Raw genomic sequence first — 14,040 nt, 5'->3', positions numbered from 1 at the left:
GACTCTAACATTTGGAGAAGAATTTGTAGCATTAAATCTATCTCTCAGGAGACCACTTTTTCTAGCCTTGGAGCTGGTAATGTATCCTTCTGGTTTGATCTTTGGCTCCCTGCTAGCACCCTTCATTCCCTCATACATCCCAACAGAGCACCAAATGCCCTGGTCAAAAACTTCTGGACCAACCACACATGGGATATTGGCAAATTGAAGGAAGCCGTTCCTTAGCATATCATTGAGCTTATTATGCAAATCCCCATTAATCCTCAGCATCAAGATTTTATGCATTGAAAACCATCCTCGCACGGTTCCTTTTCTACCAAATCTGCTTGGGAGATTAGTAGAGATCACAAACCTTCCCTACCCATCTTCAAAAATCTCTGGTCTCCCCTTGTCAGGCCTACCATTTCTATCTTCATTTGGAAAGTCCTCCATAACTAGATCCCAGTCGATAGCAGACTCAAACAAAAGGGCATCTCTCTGGCCTCTAGATTTGTTTGCTGTTTGAAGGAGGAGGAGACTATCCCTCACCTTTTTCTTCATAACAAGGTTTCCCTTGAAGTCTGGAGTTTCTTTGCCTCCAAATTTCAAATCAATATCCCAATCACGGATAATTTTTTCATGATCCTTCAAGCCTGGAGAAGCAATATTTTGAATCAATTCCACATCGGAGATATTCTTTCCTCCCTGATCATGTGGAACACTTGGACTTGTAGGAACGCTGCCATATTTGAGGGGGCTCATTTCAAAACTAATCGTATTATCTCTCAAACCCTCAATTATCTCCAACTTCTTGGTAAAACCAACCTCATGAGAGCCATACACTGGAAAGAGGACAGATTTGTTGCATCTCTTTTTAAAATTTCACTCCCCCTGCAGAAGATATCACCCAAAATCTCTATTGTTAAATGGATTAAGCCAGATAGGGGATGGTTCAAATTGAACACGGATGGGGCATCAAAAGGAAATCCAGGCGTAGCAGGAGCAGGCGACATCATCAGAAATCATCTAGGTCATACCGTCTTTGCATTCCAGGAACATCTTGGCCTCATCTCCAACATAACAGCAGAACTAAAATCTATATATAGAGGTGTTAAGTTGTGCATTGATAACAACATTAGGAAAATTTAGGTGGAAACAGATGCCAACATCGCCATCAAGCTCATTTTATCTCCCCCCAAGGGCCATGGCACCTTCAAAATTTGTTGCAACAAATTAGAGATCTTCTATCCCAAACTGAGTTCAAGATATCACACATCTTTAGAGAGGGTAATCAAGTGGCCTATTATTTTGCTAACCAAGACTGTTTCAACCAACAGCTCACCATTTTATCCCCTAATAATATCACAGGTATTCCTAAAGGTTTGATTAGACTTGATGCCTGCTCCTTCCCTACTATTAGAATCGAAGTACTAGTACCTTTAATTTCAGTTAAAATATTTTTCATGAAATTTGGGGTACTTCATTACTGATTAGTTCTTTGCTGATACCTGTTGCCCTATCTGTGCTTTTTCTGTATTGTTTTGTGATTGTACCTATATGGATTTCTTGGAGGTTACTCATCTATGGTTGACGTTGGGACCTATATTTTGTCACTTCTGCTGCACTCCTTTGCTATATCTTTTGCAGGTCTTATGAACCCCTTTCACAGGTTCAAAGACTGCCAGTTATACAAACATTATCTCCATGTTAATACTTGTGTTTATTATTTATCCTTTTGGAACATTACACACACTCTGGCTTGGCATTTTTGTCCAGTTTTATCTGCAAGTGCTGTGCAATCTATGATGTGGTGGGATAACAAAAATCTTTTTGACTCGCCATAATTTTTCTTCGACACCTGTTCGGGTATTTTGTTGTAAGGGAGTAGTACTCCTTGTTTATGACTTTACTAGAAATTCTAGGGAGGTAGCTCTCCCCGCTGTAATTATTTTGTGAATTTTAATATAAGGACTGGGGACTCCGAAAAACTCCCCCCACCTCTAGGTGGTTTTTGTTAAAATATATATATATATATATATAACTTATATTAAATAGCATAGGGATATTATATAAAGCTTGTATGAGATCTCAGATATGAGTTCATTAGGCGTTAATTAGGATATTACATAGACACTAAAGCCAATGTTTTAAATATAAGTCTGACCAAAATTATTCTTTTAACCTAATGTCAACTTTCTAAGAACTAGTAATTTCGATGTATGACTTTACATTTGTTTTAAAACAAGGGTGACTATCATTAACCAAGCTAATTATTAAGTAATACGAACACTAATGTTCCAAAACAATGAAGTATAGAGGCAAACATGAATAGTAACAAATAAACATAGTTTACTTGTTTTCGTCGACGACAATATATTTACACACATTTAATTATGCATCGAGTCCTAACAGCAATTCCAAAATGATAACTTCACCTTCACTAGGCCAAAATACTAAAAATTAAACACATTAAGCATTGTAGATAGATCCTACAGTCCGAAAGAGAAAGGTTGTTCAAGCAAGCAAATATTTTTTTAGACTATTTAATTAACAAAGTCGACTCCAATAGATGGCTTATGTGTGCTGCAGATCATATGATCACATGCAAGACATCATTGCTCCAATATACATAATTCCAAGGATTAGATTGATGACGACAACCATAATACCCACCAAATGGTATGTCATCATCCTGCGTTTAAGGGACTACTTGATAAAAACCTTCTAATGAAACTCGTTCACTTATTTTTCTTTTTCAACTATTCTAATCAGCAAATCAGGTATTATTTCTTTCGCCCTAGGGCACATGGGTGGATCAACCCACCGGGACCCTATACAATAGGTCCCCCTACATCAAGACATAGAGGAGAAAAAGTTACCATCATTAGTAATATGAACATGAAAACAATATTTCAAATATTGAAATATGAATAAATTGAAAAACCAATTGGATTGGCAGTTTTGGATGTATTTTATTATGACAATTAATCGATATTATGTAATATTATTTTAAGTGAATAAAATGAGTATTCACTTATTTGGCATTTACTTTTTTGTGCTTATTTTGTATGTTTGCATCTGCTTGAACATCACAACACAATCCACAGACCATTGACAACCGTGGAGTTGGGCCGCGTATTAGATGGTGGTCATAAAATCAACTGCCAAAATATTGAGTTTGAAACGTTCCAAGTCGAGGATCTCGAGATTGGGCATCCAAAGTTGTATGGAGACTTGCACTTAGAGTTGCATTCAATTAGTGAGTACTGTGTTTCATCGATGCCAAACGTGGATCGTCTATGCGATCTTGGTGGGTTGATTGACTAGGTGTCGAATCAACTTAACTAACTCATGGGGATCGTCATATGGAAGCCTTAGAGGCTTCGATATGAATTGAATCCTCGGTGCCAATAGTACGGGAATAGTCCTCGGACTTGAGAAAATCACGGCAGTCATGTGCATATGATGATTGTATCTTGGATGTGTGTGAGAGGTGATTGTGTCGCAGACATGATCATCATAAGCCTCGTCTAGTACAGTCGGAGTATGTAGCAAGGACGATGAGTTCCAAGAAGAGGATCCGTCTCCTATTAATACTCGATAGAGGTATCTTCTATGGACTTGAAGACGCGCTTACGGCTTATAAACCTGTGGCCAGTGGTTGATCGAGTAGGAAATGAGGTTCCTATGCCGATCAATTAAGCGTAGCGCAGTCTCAAGTATTAAAGCATAGATGCCTAGTTCAGGATGGGAACTGACACCAACCCTAGACTAAGGTCGGGAGATGATAGATGAAGGGACCATACCCATATAACTCGAGAGCTTAAATGTTTACACGACAATTCACCTAGTCTCTAATGCCATGGACCGTTGCTAGACGGCCACCCATGGTGATGGGCCTTTTTATTTAAGGTTAATAAAGAATTATTAATTTAATTTAATTTAATTAATAATAGTGTCAGGCACTAGCCCAAATCTAGCTAAATTGTGAATCTAAAAAGTCATACACAAATTACCGAGAAAGAACAATAAATTAATTTGAAATTAATTTCAAAAGTAAGTGGATTACTTGCAAATAAGAGATCCATTGGATGGAAGGTCCAAGGATAAATTAATGGGATTAATTTATATTGGGTTGTCCGCATTATATAATAAGTTGGACCTTATTAATTAATAAGGACAATGTGGACTCATGTATTTAATTAGATTAAATAAATATGAGGCTCAATTGGGTGAATTTTTTTATTAAATTAGATTTAAATAAAAATTCATTGGGCCTTGTATTTTTAATAATTGAAATCGGCCAACACACTCCATTGAGCACATGCAAAAATTATATGAAAGGAAATTATTGACTAGCAAATTGCAATTTTTGAAAGTGCAATTTTGATCATCTTCTTGATCTGAAATTAAGAAGACTTACCTTATAGATGAATAAATATACCTAGACATATTTATGTACATACATACAAGGTATATATATGTTGTACATAATACAATTTGGAATAATATTATCACATAATAACAACAACCCAAAATAATTTCCTTCCTAGTATCTCTCTCACTCGGTCGCCCCTCTCTCTCTCCCCAACTTCTTGGAGCTCCTTTCTCTTATTTTCTTCTAGCAAAGGAAGCATTGTGATTCTAGTACCAATGTGGTGTGGACGAATTAAAGGGTTCTTGCGTTGGAGCCTCACGTGAACGTTTAAAGTAGGCGGATTCCGACGAAGGTAAAATTTCATCCCTTCGTTCCTTTTGGTTCTTTATGCAATTTCACCTCAACCCTTTTATGTTAGTATTTATTGTTAATATTACATCAAACGCTCGGGAACTCCAAGGGTACACCGATTGAATTCGTTTATTTTGCGCTTTAATTTTTTTATTATTGTATGCGTTTATCGCTACCGCTTCTGCTTGTGCATTCCTGAGCCGTACCACGTGATCCTTCATGAACGAGGGTCAGTTACACATACTCCTTCACCAGGGCAACCTCAAAATCATCGGCTAGGGTTAGTTTATCCACGATGTCCGAACAACTACCTCTAGTCTATACAAGCAAGTGCGGACAACATTGGATTTAGTAGCAGAAGTATATTCCATCAGATTGGTGCGTGAGGTATTACTAGAATGTTATTGTTAAGGATTTGTGGGATTATGACTCATTTAACAAAAATAATAGTTTTGCTAGTACTAGACGTGTAGGAAATCATAGTTTGCATAGACAAACTCCATAATAGAGTTCAATATGGTGGAAGAATTCATCTTCTATTTCTATAAAAATCAATCTGATGAAGAAGTGTGCACAGAACTAATATACACAAGGAAGATGGCAGTTTAAACGAATAAACTGCTCCTAACTAACTGAAAACAAAATACAGAAGAGAAGCATGTTTTCACTAAAGAAAGCGTAAATGTAAAATACAAATTAAGTTAAACTTAAAATCTGGTTTCACAACGTCGTCTTCGTCTTCAAGTTAGAATTAAGGCTCCGTTCTTGTGCTCTATTCCTGCGCATATCACAAATCACAAATCACAAATCACAACATCCCCCCCTCAAGGTGGAGCTTGGGGACCCAAGCCCAGCTTGGCAACCAAACGAGCAAAAGCAGCAAGGGGAAGACTTGGTGAAAAGGTCGGCCAACTGCTCACGACCAAGAACGAAAGAGGGGTGAATAAAACCAGACTTGAAGTGATCGCGGATAAGTTGACAATCAATGTCGAGATGCTTAGTCCGCTCGTGGAACACGGGATCGGCGGCAATGTGGATGGCGGCCTGATTGTCGCACCAAAAAGGAACCGGGGTAGAGAAAGGAACGCGAAAAGCACGCAAAGGATATGAGAGCCAGAGAAGCTCACAAACAGCGGCACCCATACTCTAATATTCGGCCTCGGCGGAGGAACGGGAGACGGTTGTCTGTTTCTTGGTCTTCCAACAAACGAGAGAGGAACCTAGGAAGATGCAATAGCCGGTGATCGAACGGCGAGAATCAGGACAAGAAGCCCATGAAGCATCCATGTAAACGCAAGGATGAAGGTTGCTGGAGGTAGAGAAGAAAAGACCCAGATTGGAAGAATCTTTGAGATAGCTAAGAACATGGATAGCGGCATCCCAATGAGAGCTGCGAGGGTACTGAAGAAATTGTGAAAGTTGTTGATCTGCAAAGGAAACATCCGGCCTAGTGAAGCCAAGGTACAAAAGGCGACCCACAAGGCGTTTATAGGGGCCAGGATCCACCAAACCAGAGCCAACATCTGCAGAGAGGATGAGGCCAGGGGGCAACGGAGTTGAGACAGTCTTAGCTTGCAACAAGTTCGCATCATTGGGAATGTCTGTGAAGTACTTGTGCTGAGACATAAGAAGACCATGAGGTGATCGAGCCAATTCGAGTCCCAAAAAATATTCTGTCGGCCCCAAATCCTTGATAGTAAAGAGAGAATGAAGATGATTCTTGAGGGCAGTGAGTTCGGCAGAAGAGTCTCCTGTCAATAGAATGTCATCGACGTAGACCAATAAACCAACAAAACAGGTAGAAGTAACTTTGAGAAAGAGGCAGTGATCGTGGGGACATTGGACATAACCAAATGCCAACAACTCCTTCGTGAGCTCGACGTTCCATTGGCGAGACGCCTGTTTTAGGCCGTAAAGTGAGCGTCTCAATCTGCAAACAGAACCAGGAACAACCAAAGAATACCCCTCAGGTGGCGTCATGTAGACCTCTTCGTCGAGGTGCCCATGGAAGAAGGCGTTGTTGACGTCGAGCTGACACCAAAGCCAGCCTTTGGTGACTACAGCAGCAAGGAAAACACGGACGATGACGGCTTTGGCTACTGGAGAGAAGCTGTCAAAGTAATCTACGCCTTCCACCTGATTGTAGCCTTTGGCGACGAGGCGAGCTTTATGCCGCAACACAATACCATCCGGGTTTAGTTTAAGTTTAAGGACCCAACGACATCCGATGGCTTTCTTCCCGGGGGCAGAGGTTCAAGCGTCCAAGCCCCATTACGTTCTAGTGCAGCAAGCTCCTCAGCCATGGCCTCAACCCATTTTGAATTGCAGCTGGCTTCATCATATGTTCGAGGCTCCTGAATAGTAGACAAAAGATCAACAAATGCAGTATGTGCAGGTGTAAAAGTGGATGGCAAACAAGTGAGAGTTAGTGGAGCAGTTACACACATAATCATCAAGCCAAGGAGGTTTGTGAAGTGTCCTAAGCAACCTACATATGGGAGGTGGTGCAAGGGAATTAGAATCAGAAGTGGTCAAGGGCAACGGTAATGAGGAAGGCTCACCCATGGATGGCGAAGGTGGGTTAGAGGCAGCAGGCAGTTGGGAAATAGGAGTAGCACTCGGTGACTCAAAAACAGGGGGAAGTGGTGGAGTGTGGCTGCAGTCGTCAGCATAAGAAGGCCGTATGTCTAATAGTGGGGATACAAGTTCAGTAGGAGTATGAGCCAAAGGAAATATATCTTCGTGGAACACAACGTCCCTAGAGTAAAAACTATGATCATTTTCTAGGTTGAGGACCTTGTAACCTATATGGAATTGATTGTATCATAAGAACACACACTTGTGTGCTCGTGCTGCAAATTTGTGTTTAGAAGGAGAGATGTTAGACTCAAAACAAAGGCAACCAAAGACTCTTAACTTTGAGTAGGATGGCAACCAAAAAAAATTATCTATATGAAGGAAATTGGTCTAAAAACTAACTGTAAAAGATATTCTCACTTGGCATCCTGCAATTTACTGTTCAACCCAGAATGATAGGGTATTGTGCTGAAAGTAAACTAAACATCAAACAAGTATGAAAGGATTTCAAACAATTTGCTTGTGGGGAAGAAGAAAAATGCGCTTTTGAAGGAAATAGGTTGCCACAAATGTAGGAGATAATGACATTGGGAAAGTTTGGAATCCACCAATTTAATGGTAACAACGCTAACTTCTCCAATGATTCACACTAAACACATGAGCCATACAATTCTAGTACAAATCAACCGTATGATAATATATAATAAACAAAAAACTGACGAATCGGCAACTAGATAATTATGCGTACAATCACTTTTTAATTAATCACATCCTTATTACTTTCACACCCGAGACTGCTTTATCATTTCAAGAAACCTAATTGTAAAAGCACCTAACATCACATAAATAATAGTCTAGTTGCATTATACCAAACACAACACCATACTGTATAACCAATTTTCTTTTCTTTACTTTTTGTCCCCATAAATAAATAAAGAAGAGAATTAAACCCAATATGCTTGCCTTAATATTTACATTTTCGCCCCACAAATTTTCCTTTCTTACACTTCTACAACCATCCATCTATCCAATCCATCAATCAAGAAGAACCACCTTACACAAAGCTTTGTGGGTCCAGCCCCTCCGATGGGGACCCACCACCAGCCTCAGTGGCCCAAGGGATCAAGCTGATTGGTGGAAAACAGCACGAGCACGCCTCTGGACACGGCTGCGGGGTATCCAATCTAGTGTCTTCGAGAAACTTATCATTTTGTTGTCGGGCCGCACCGCGCCCATCGGACGGTGATGAAGCCTCCTTCAGTGGGCCCCAGCACTCCACCTTGTTGAATTCTGGAAGGTTGGAGTGGAAATACACCCACACCAAAGCATCTTGTAGCTCTGGGTAGTTGTTGAACAGGTTCTCATCTCCATAGACAAAAGCCTTCAACACCTGAACGTAAATTTTTGGAGCAACTCTTGTTAGCCAAACAGGGAACAATGGAATTAAGTAAATGAATATTATTTAATAATTATTCTCTTAATGAGAAAATATAAAATATCATATTAACTCGTAACGAGTATAAACACAAAAATTCACATTTTTTTTTCTGTATTGAACGTTGAGAATAACATTTAAAATTTTTTTTTAAAGAAATTGACATTTCAAAATAATTTATTTTAAAAGTTCCCACTAAATACAATGATGGTCATATAGGCAAGAAATATATTGAGATATTATGATACTAAATAATTTTCTCTTTCAATAATTTAAATTTTTACATGAGTCGATTATTTAATATAATGTCAGATTAAATAAGATATTCTGAGTTCGATGCAACCATTTTATTAAAAGAAAGATTAATGAGGGGAAAAATTAAGATATTAATATTAAATTTTTTACCTCTTAAAATTTTTTGTTAGTTTGTGTTTTCATTTTTAATATTCAGTTTGCAGCTAAAAATATAAAGTTTTTCGTTTTGTGTAGGTGTTCATGTGAATGAGAATGTGTTTGGAAGTTAATGAGATCGTTGTTTTATATTTAACTATGATGTCAAATTAGTATTTTTTCAATAAGAATACATATAAACAAATATATTTTGTTTTAATTACTGATTTAAAAACCAAAAACTAAAATAAAAACCCAAACAAACATGAAAGAACTTATATTCAAAATTTTGCATTGAATAATAAAAACCGGACTTATTTTCATGAAGTAAAATCGAAAGAAAAATTAATCAACAAATTTATAATTTTCTTTCTGTAAGTATGGGGAACTTCATCCACTTAGAATTAATTTTGACAACTAAGGACAATAAGTTTAAAAACACAATAGCAAGTTGAGGATATTTATTTACAAAAATTATTTATTGGACCAAAAATATCACATACATGTTACGTGGCGGCTGCAAATTGTAAATATTTTACGGTCGATCTTTTGACTAATATTTCAATTTTTTTTTAAGTATTATATTTTATTATCAAAATAAATTCTAAATGGATAAAAAAAATATCAAAAAAATTTGAAATCTTCGAAAAAGTAGTGTCAGGGTTCTTACCACGGGGAGTTCTTTGCAGAAAATATAGTATCTAAGCTTAGCACAGAGATCCAACAGGAAATGACCACCACTTATGTGACAATGGACATGAAGAGACATCTTCGTTTTGATTTTCTTCCATTCCGCTACCACTTCATCTCTCTGCAGTCTATTGTACCATCCTTGCAACTACACACACATTCACACAGCCACGATCATGTACTATTGTAATTTTAATCAAAAGATGTAATTACAAATTTTGGCCCTCAATAAATATTGCAATTATAATTTTAAAGGTATATTTATAGTTTATAAAAATTAATAATATTTATGTAATTAGACCGAATTTTATTGAGTGTTGGTGTACTTTATCCTTTTAGTTATGACAAGAACATTCATTTTGGTCTCACTTAAAAAGATAAAGGCAGTGCAACTTTTGATAATTATTATTTGCCACAATTATTTTCTTTTAACTCACGTATTAAGTGATAGTAAAAAGTTCTATTTTTTTTAGTGAAATTTCAGGTTCCACTTTTATCCAATAACATCTTATAAGTTCTTAATTTTAATATCCAATAGATAAAAATAAAAGAAATATTGATAATTTTGCTAGTATTTCGTTTTTGCCCTCCATGTAGTTGACGTATTTCTTTCAAAGCAAAATTAGCTATTTATACAAATTTAAATTCTAAAAATTGATGGCTTTTTTTAAGTTATTATCACAGTAAAGAGCTTATTATACCAAATACGATGACATCTTATAAGTTATAACCTCTAACATCTTATTTACCAAGTATTTTAAAAGTTTACTTTTAAAATAAGAATCGACATCTTTAAACTCTTAAATTATCATTGTATAATCAGTGATGGCTTAGTCTAGTAGGTAAGATTGAAGACCGATAAATAAATTTGATACTATAGGTTCCAGTCTCATAGAGTGTCTGCATATTTATTTTACTAAGTGGGAGTTATTGTAATTTATTTTTAGTTTTAATTAAATTAATATATTAGTTGAATCGATATAATTTGTCACTATTTTTAAGTATATTGATATATTAATTGAATTGTAATATTATTCAAAGAGTAATTTAACGCTTCTAAAATATACAAAGTTATAAAATGTTCCAAATAAACTCACTGCTGAAAATACAATTGCAACATAAATTGGAATATATATATATATATATATATATATATATATACACATAGCATGTTTATCATATACGACAACGGTGACCAATTTAAATTTTCAAAAACTCTAAATTGGAGTAAAATACAGGGAGTGTTTGTAAAAAATTCTACTTTTAAATAAATAATTTTTATAAAAAAAGTTAGAAGTTGCAGTACAATCAAAAGTGGGTAAAGTTTTTAAATTGGATATTGTTTGGAGAAAAATCACTTTTAAAATAAACTTAATTGATGAAAGACTATTCTGTCCTTATGTGTTAAAAAGATGTTATTTTTTTTGCTTATTATTACACTTGTTGTTTGCCAATATTAATTATTTTTTCACAAAAAATCATAAATTTTATTTTCGATTGTAAGTATTTCATATTTATATATTTACAAATATTTAATTTGATAATGCTCCTACTAAATAATATAATTATTGATTCATACACAATAATGAAACTCGCACGATTGCAAAAAATAATTCATTTATTAATTATTCAAATAATAATATGTTAATTAACAAAATAATATAATTAAATGATACTAAACATGAAATATAAAAAAACTTAAATTATTAAATATGCGAAAGTGTAAATTTAATTATTGTTAAAATTTAAATTATTTGAAAACTCCTATATCAAATTTAAATATACAATTTTAGAAATAAATTAAAAAATATAAGTTGAATTAAGATTATTATAATAAACTTAAGTAATAAAAAATAAAATTGAATTTAGTCATAAAAAAACCAAAGCAAGTAAAAGTACACCTCAAGGTGTTATAACTTTTGGCCTAAAAGCATTTTCTTTTTAGTTGTTTCAAAAATAGAAATTGCTATATCAAATACTTTAAAAATGCATTTTTAAAGCTAAAAGTTGGAAAATGCTTTTTTAAACATGCACAAATACCCATTGTATTAGTATATATACGTATAAATATATATAATTACATAAATGAGTGGATTGAAAAGTAGTATATACTGCCAAATTAGTCAATTTTACACGACCGCTTTCTCATACACGATTTTCTTGCTTCCAAAACACTCTAACTTGTTTTTCTGGACGTATCTACTTGTTGATCTCCACCACACTATTGGTGTAGGCTTTTGTCAACTGTACAAATCAATATATATATTCGCCTATTAATTTAGATGGGATTCCGACAATTTTCCCTCTTTAAAATTTAAAAAAAAAAAAAAAACACACCTCCACCACACCATCTTTCAATTGCAAGAATTAGGCAAAACTACAAAATTAGTTTCACACTCCAGAGTCATTCCAAATTTAGTTCCACATTTTATGGAATTAAAAAAAAAAAAAAAATTCCCACACGTTAAATTAACAATTGACTATTTTCTTGACCCACGTGCTGAATTATATGTGGATTCTTGGTGGTTAATTTTAAAATCTACTAATGTTGGGATTTTTTTGCAACATTTAAGTTTTTTTTTCTTATAATTATTAAAAGTATATGAGATTACATTTAATATTCGGTAAAAAGTGGGGTCAAATTTAAATTTACCCTAAATTATGGAATTAATTTTGTAATGTTGTCCTAAATTACGCAAAAAAGCAAATAACAAAAGGCTGGAAAATCACACTGCCGTTAACATTGTTCCCACAACGATTATGCATAATTAGATATCGAAGCAAACTCGATCATACCTGTATAATTTAAATTTTTATTATATTTTTTTAATTAAATATGATTAAAATAATTAATTAATTAAACATTAAGGTTATATACAAAATAAAAAATATTGATAATTTCAATGGAATAAAATGATAGTTATTTACAAAAAGAATATATATATTTAGCCAGGTCTTACAAAAAGAATATATATATATATATTTAGCCACGTTTTAGCTTTACGAATTTTATGAATAACATTTGCCTTCTTATAATATTGAAAATGGACAAATTACTCTATAAAAAATAAATAGCAATTTTATCCCTTATGTCAAAAAATGGAGCAATTTACTAATTTATCTTCACAGGGGTTGTTTGCTATTTTCTCTAACACAAGTAAGTAGATAGCGATTTATCCAATAACATATGTAGATTAACTGTTAAAAAAAGTGATCTAAATGATTACCTGGGAATTATTGATCGTTTGAGAGATGGCAAGAGTGAGCTTAGAAGTGATATCACTGTGTGTGAGTGTGTAAGTTCTTGGAAGCTGCTTCTTTTCATCTACTCCCAGAAACAGAACTTTCAGCTTCGATGCCTCGAATATAGCTGGCCCAAATAACCTCGCGACCTGATCACATCATGAGAGAGAGAGAGAGAGAGAGAGAGAGATGATGAGTTCAGCCCATTAGTTTAATTAATTTCCAAGTATCCAGGATCCCAACAAAAAGAAAACAAAGGGAATTGAGATGAAGTTACAGGAACAAGTGTGGTGGGCTGAGTCTTTCTGATTCTCCTTCTGCTTCTGTGCAGACAGAAATTAGAGGGATTCTCGTCTGGTTTCAGCTTCGATGGTAGCACCAAAGCACCACTCAAACTCCCCATAGTTTTTAATACTGAAGAGGATATAATTAAGCTCCAAGTTTGATGGAAGCTATCAATTGAATGTGTTTTTATGAGAGAGAAAGAAGAGAGAGGAGTGATAGAGAGAATATAAAGGGGTCTGATTCTGACTTCCGCTTTACTCTTTTCTTGCTTTGCTTGGATGCCTAAAACGTTTAGAAAACTTGCAAGATTTGCATCCAAACGTGTGAAATTTTCCGTGTTGAGTGTGTGAAAGAGAGCGAAAGATGAGGAAAATGATGAAATTTTTGGGAGGGGATAGGGGTGGGGGTGGGGTGCGTGGCAAGATAGCGAGGGGAGTAAGCGGCGCGGACGAGAGGGTTAATCTCAGTTAGTTTGCTTGAAGGTTCCACACTTCTTGTTGGTGAACACATAACAGTTGTTTGCATGGTTAGCACTAACCCACGTTTGTTTGTTTGAATTGGGTTCTTGACAACTGCCAACACTACATAAAAGTTAGTATATATCGCAATTCAAACACGAATTAGGTTTATCCATTATGTGTTAAAGTTGAGTCGAACTAATTTAAAATTATCAGTTCGAGTTATGTCAAATATATTAATATTTATTTTTTTT

The 14,040-nt window shown here is 35.1% G+C and overlaps 1 protein-coding gene across 1 annotated transcript; it reads right to left on the bottom strand.

Annotated features, from left to right (window-relative positions):
• LOC105157242 (protein STAY-GREEN, chloroplastic-like) lies at positions 8,124 to 13,754 on the bottom strand. Its single transcript, XM_011073600.2, has 4 exons — positions 13,321 to 13,754; positions 13,028 to 13,192; positions 9,781 to 9,948; positions 8,124 to 8,675 (listed from the first exon to the last, which is right to left on the bottom strand). The coding sequence occupies exons 1-4, from the start codon at positions 13,444 to 13,446 to the stop codon at positions 8,340 to 8,342; spliced, it is 795 nt and encodes a 264-aa protein (XP_011071902.1). The 5' UTR covers positions 13,447 to 13,754; the 3' UTR covers positions 8,124 to 8,339.

The sequence above is a fragment of the Sesamum indicum genome, linkage group LG1 (genome assembly GCF_000512975.1).
Source record: "Sesamum indicum cultivar Zhongzhi No. 13 linkage group LG1, S_indicum_v1.0, whole genome shotgun sequence".
NCBI classification, from domain to species: domain Eukaryota; kingdom Viridiplantae; phylum Streptophyta; class Magnoliopsida; order Lamiales; family Pedaliaceae; genus Sesamum; species Sesamum indicum.
Note: the sequence above shows the minus strand (reverse complement) of the source record. Positions and strands in the feature narration are given on the sequence as shown.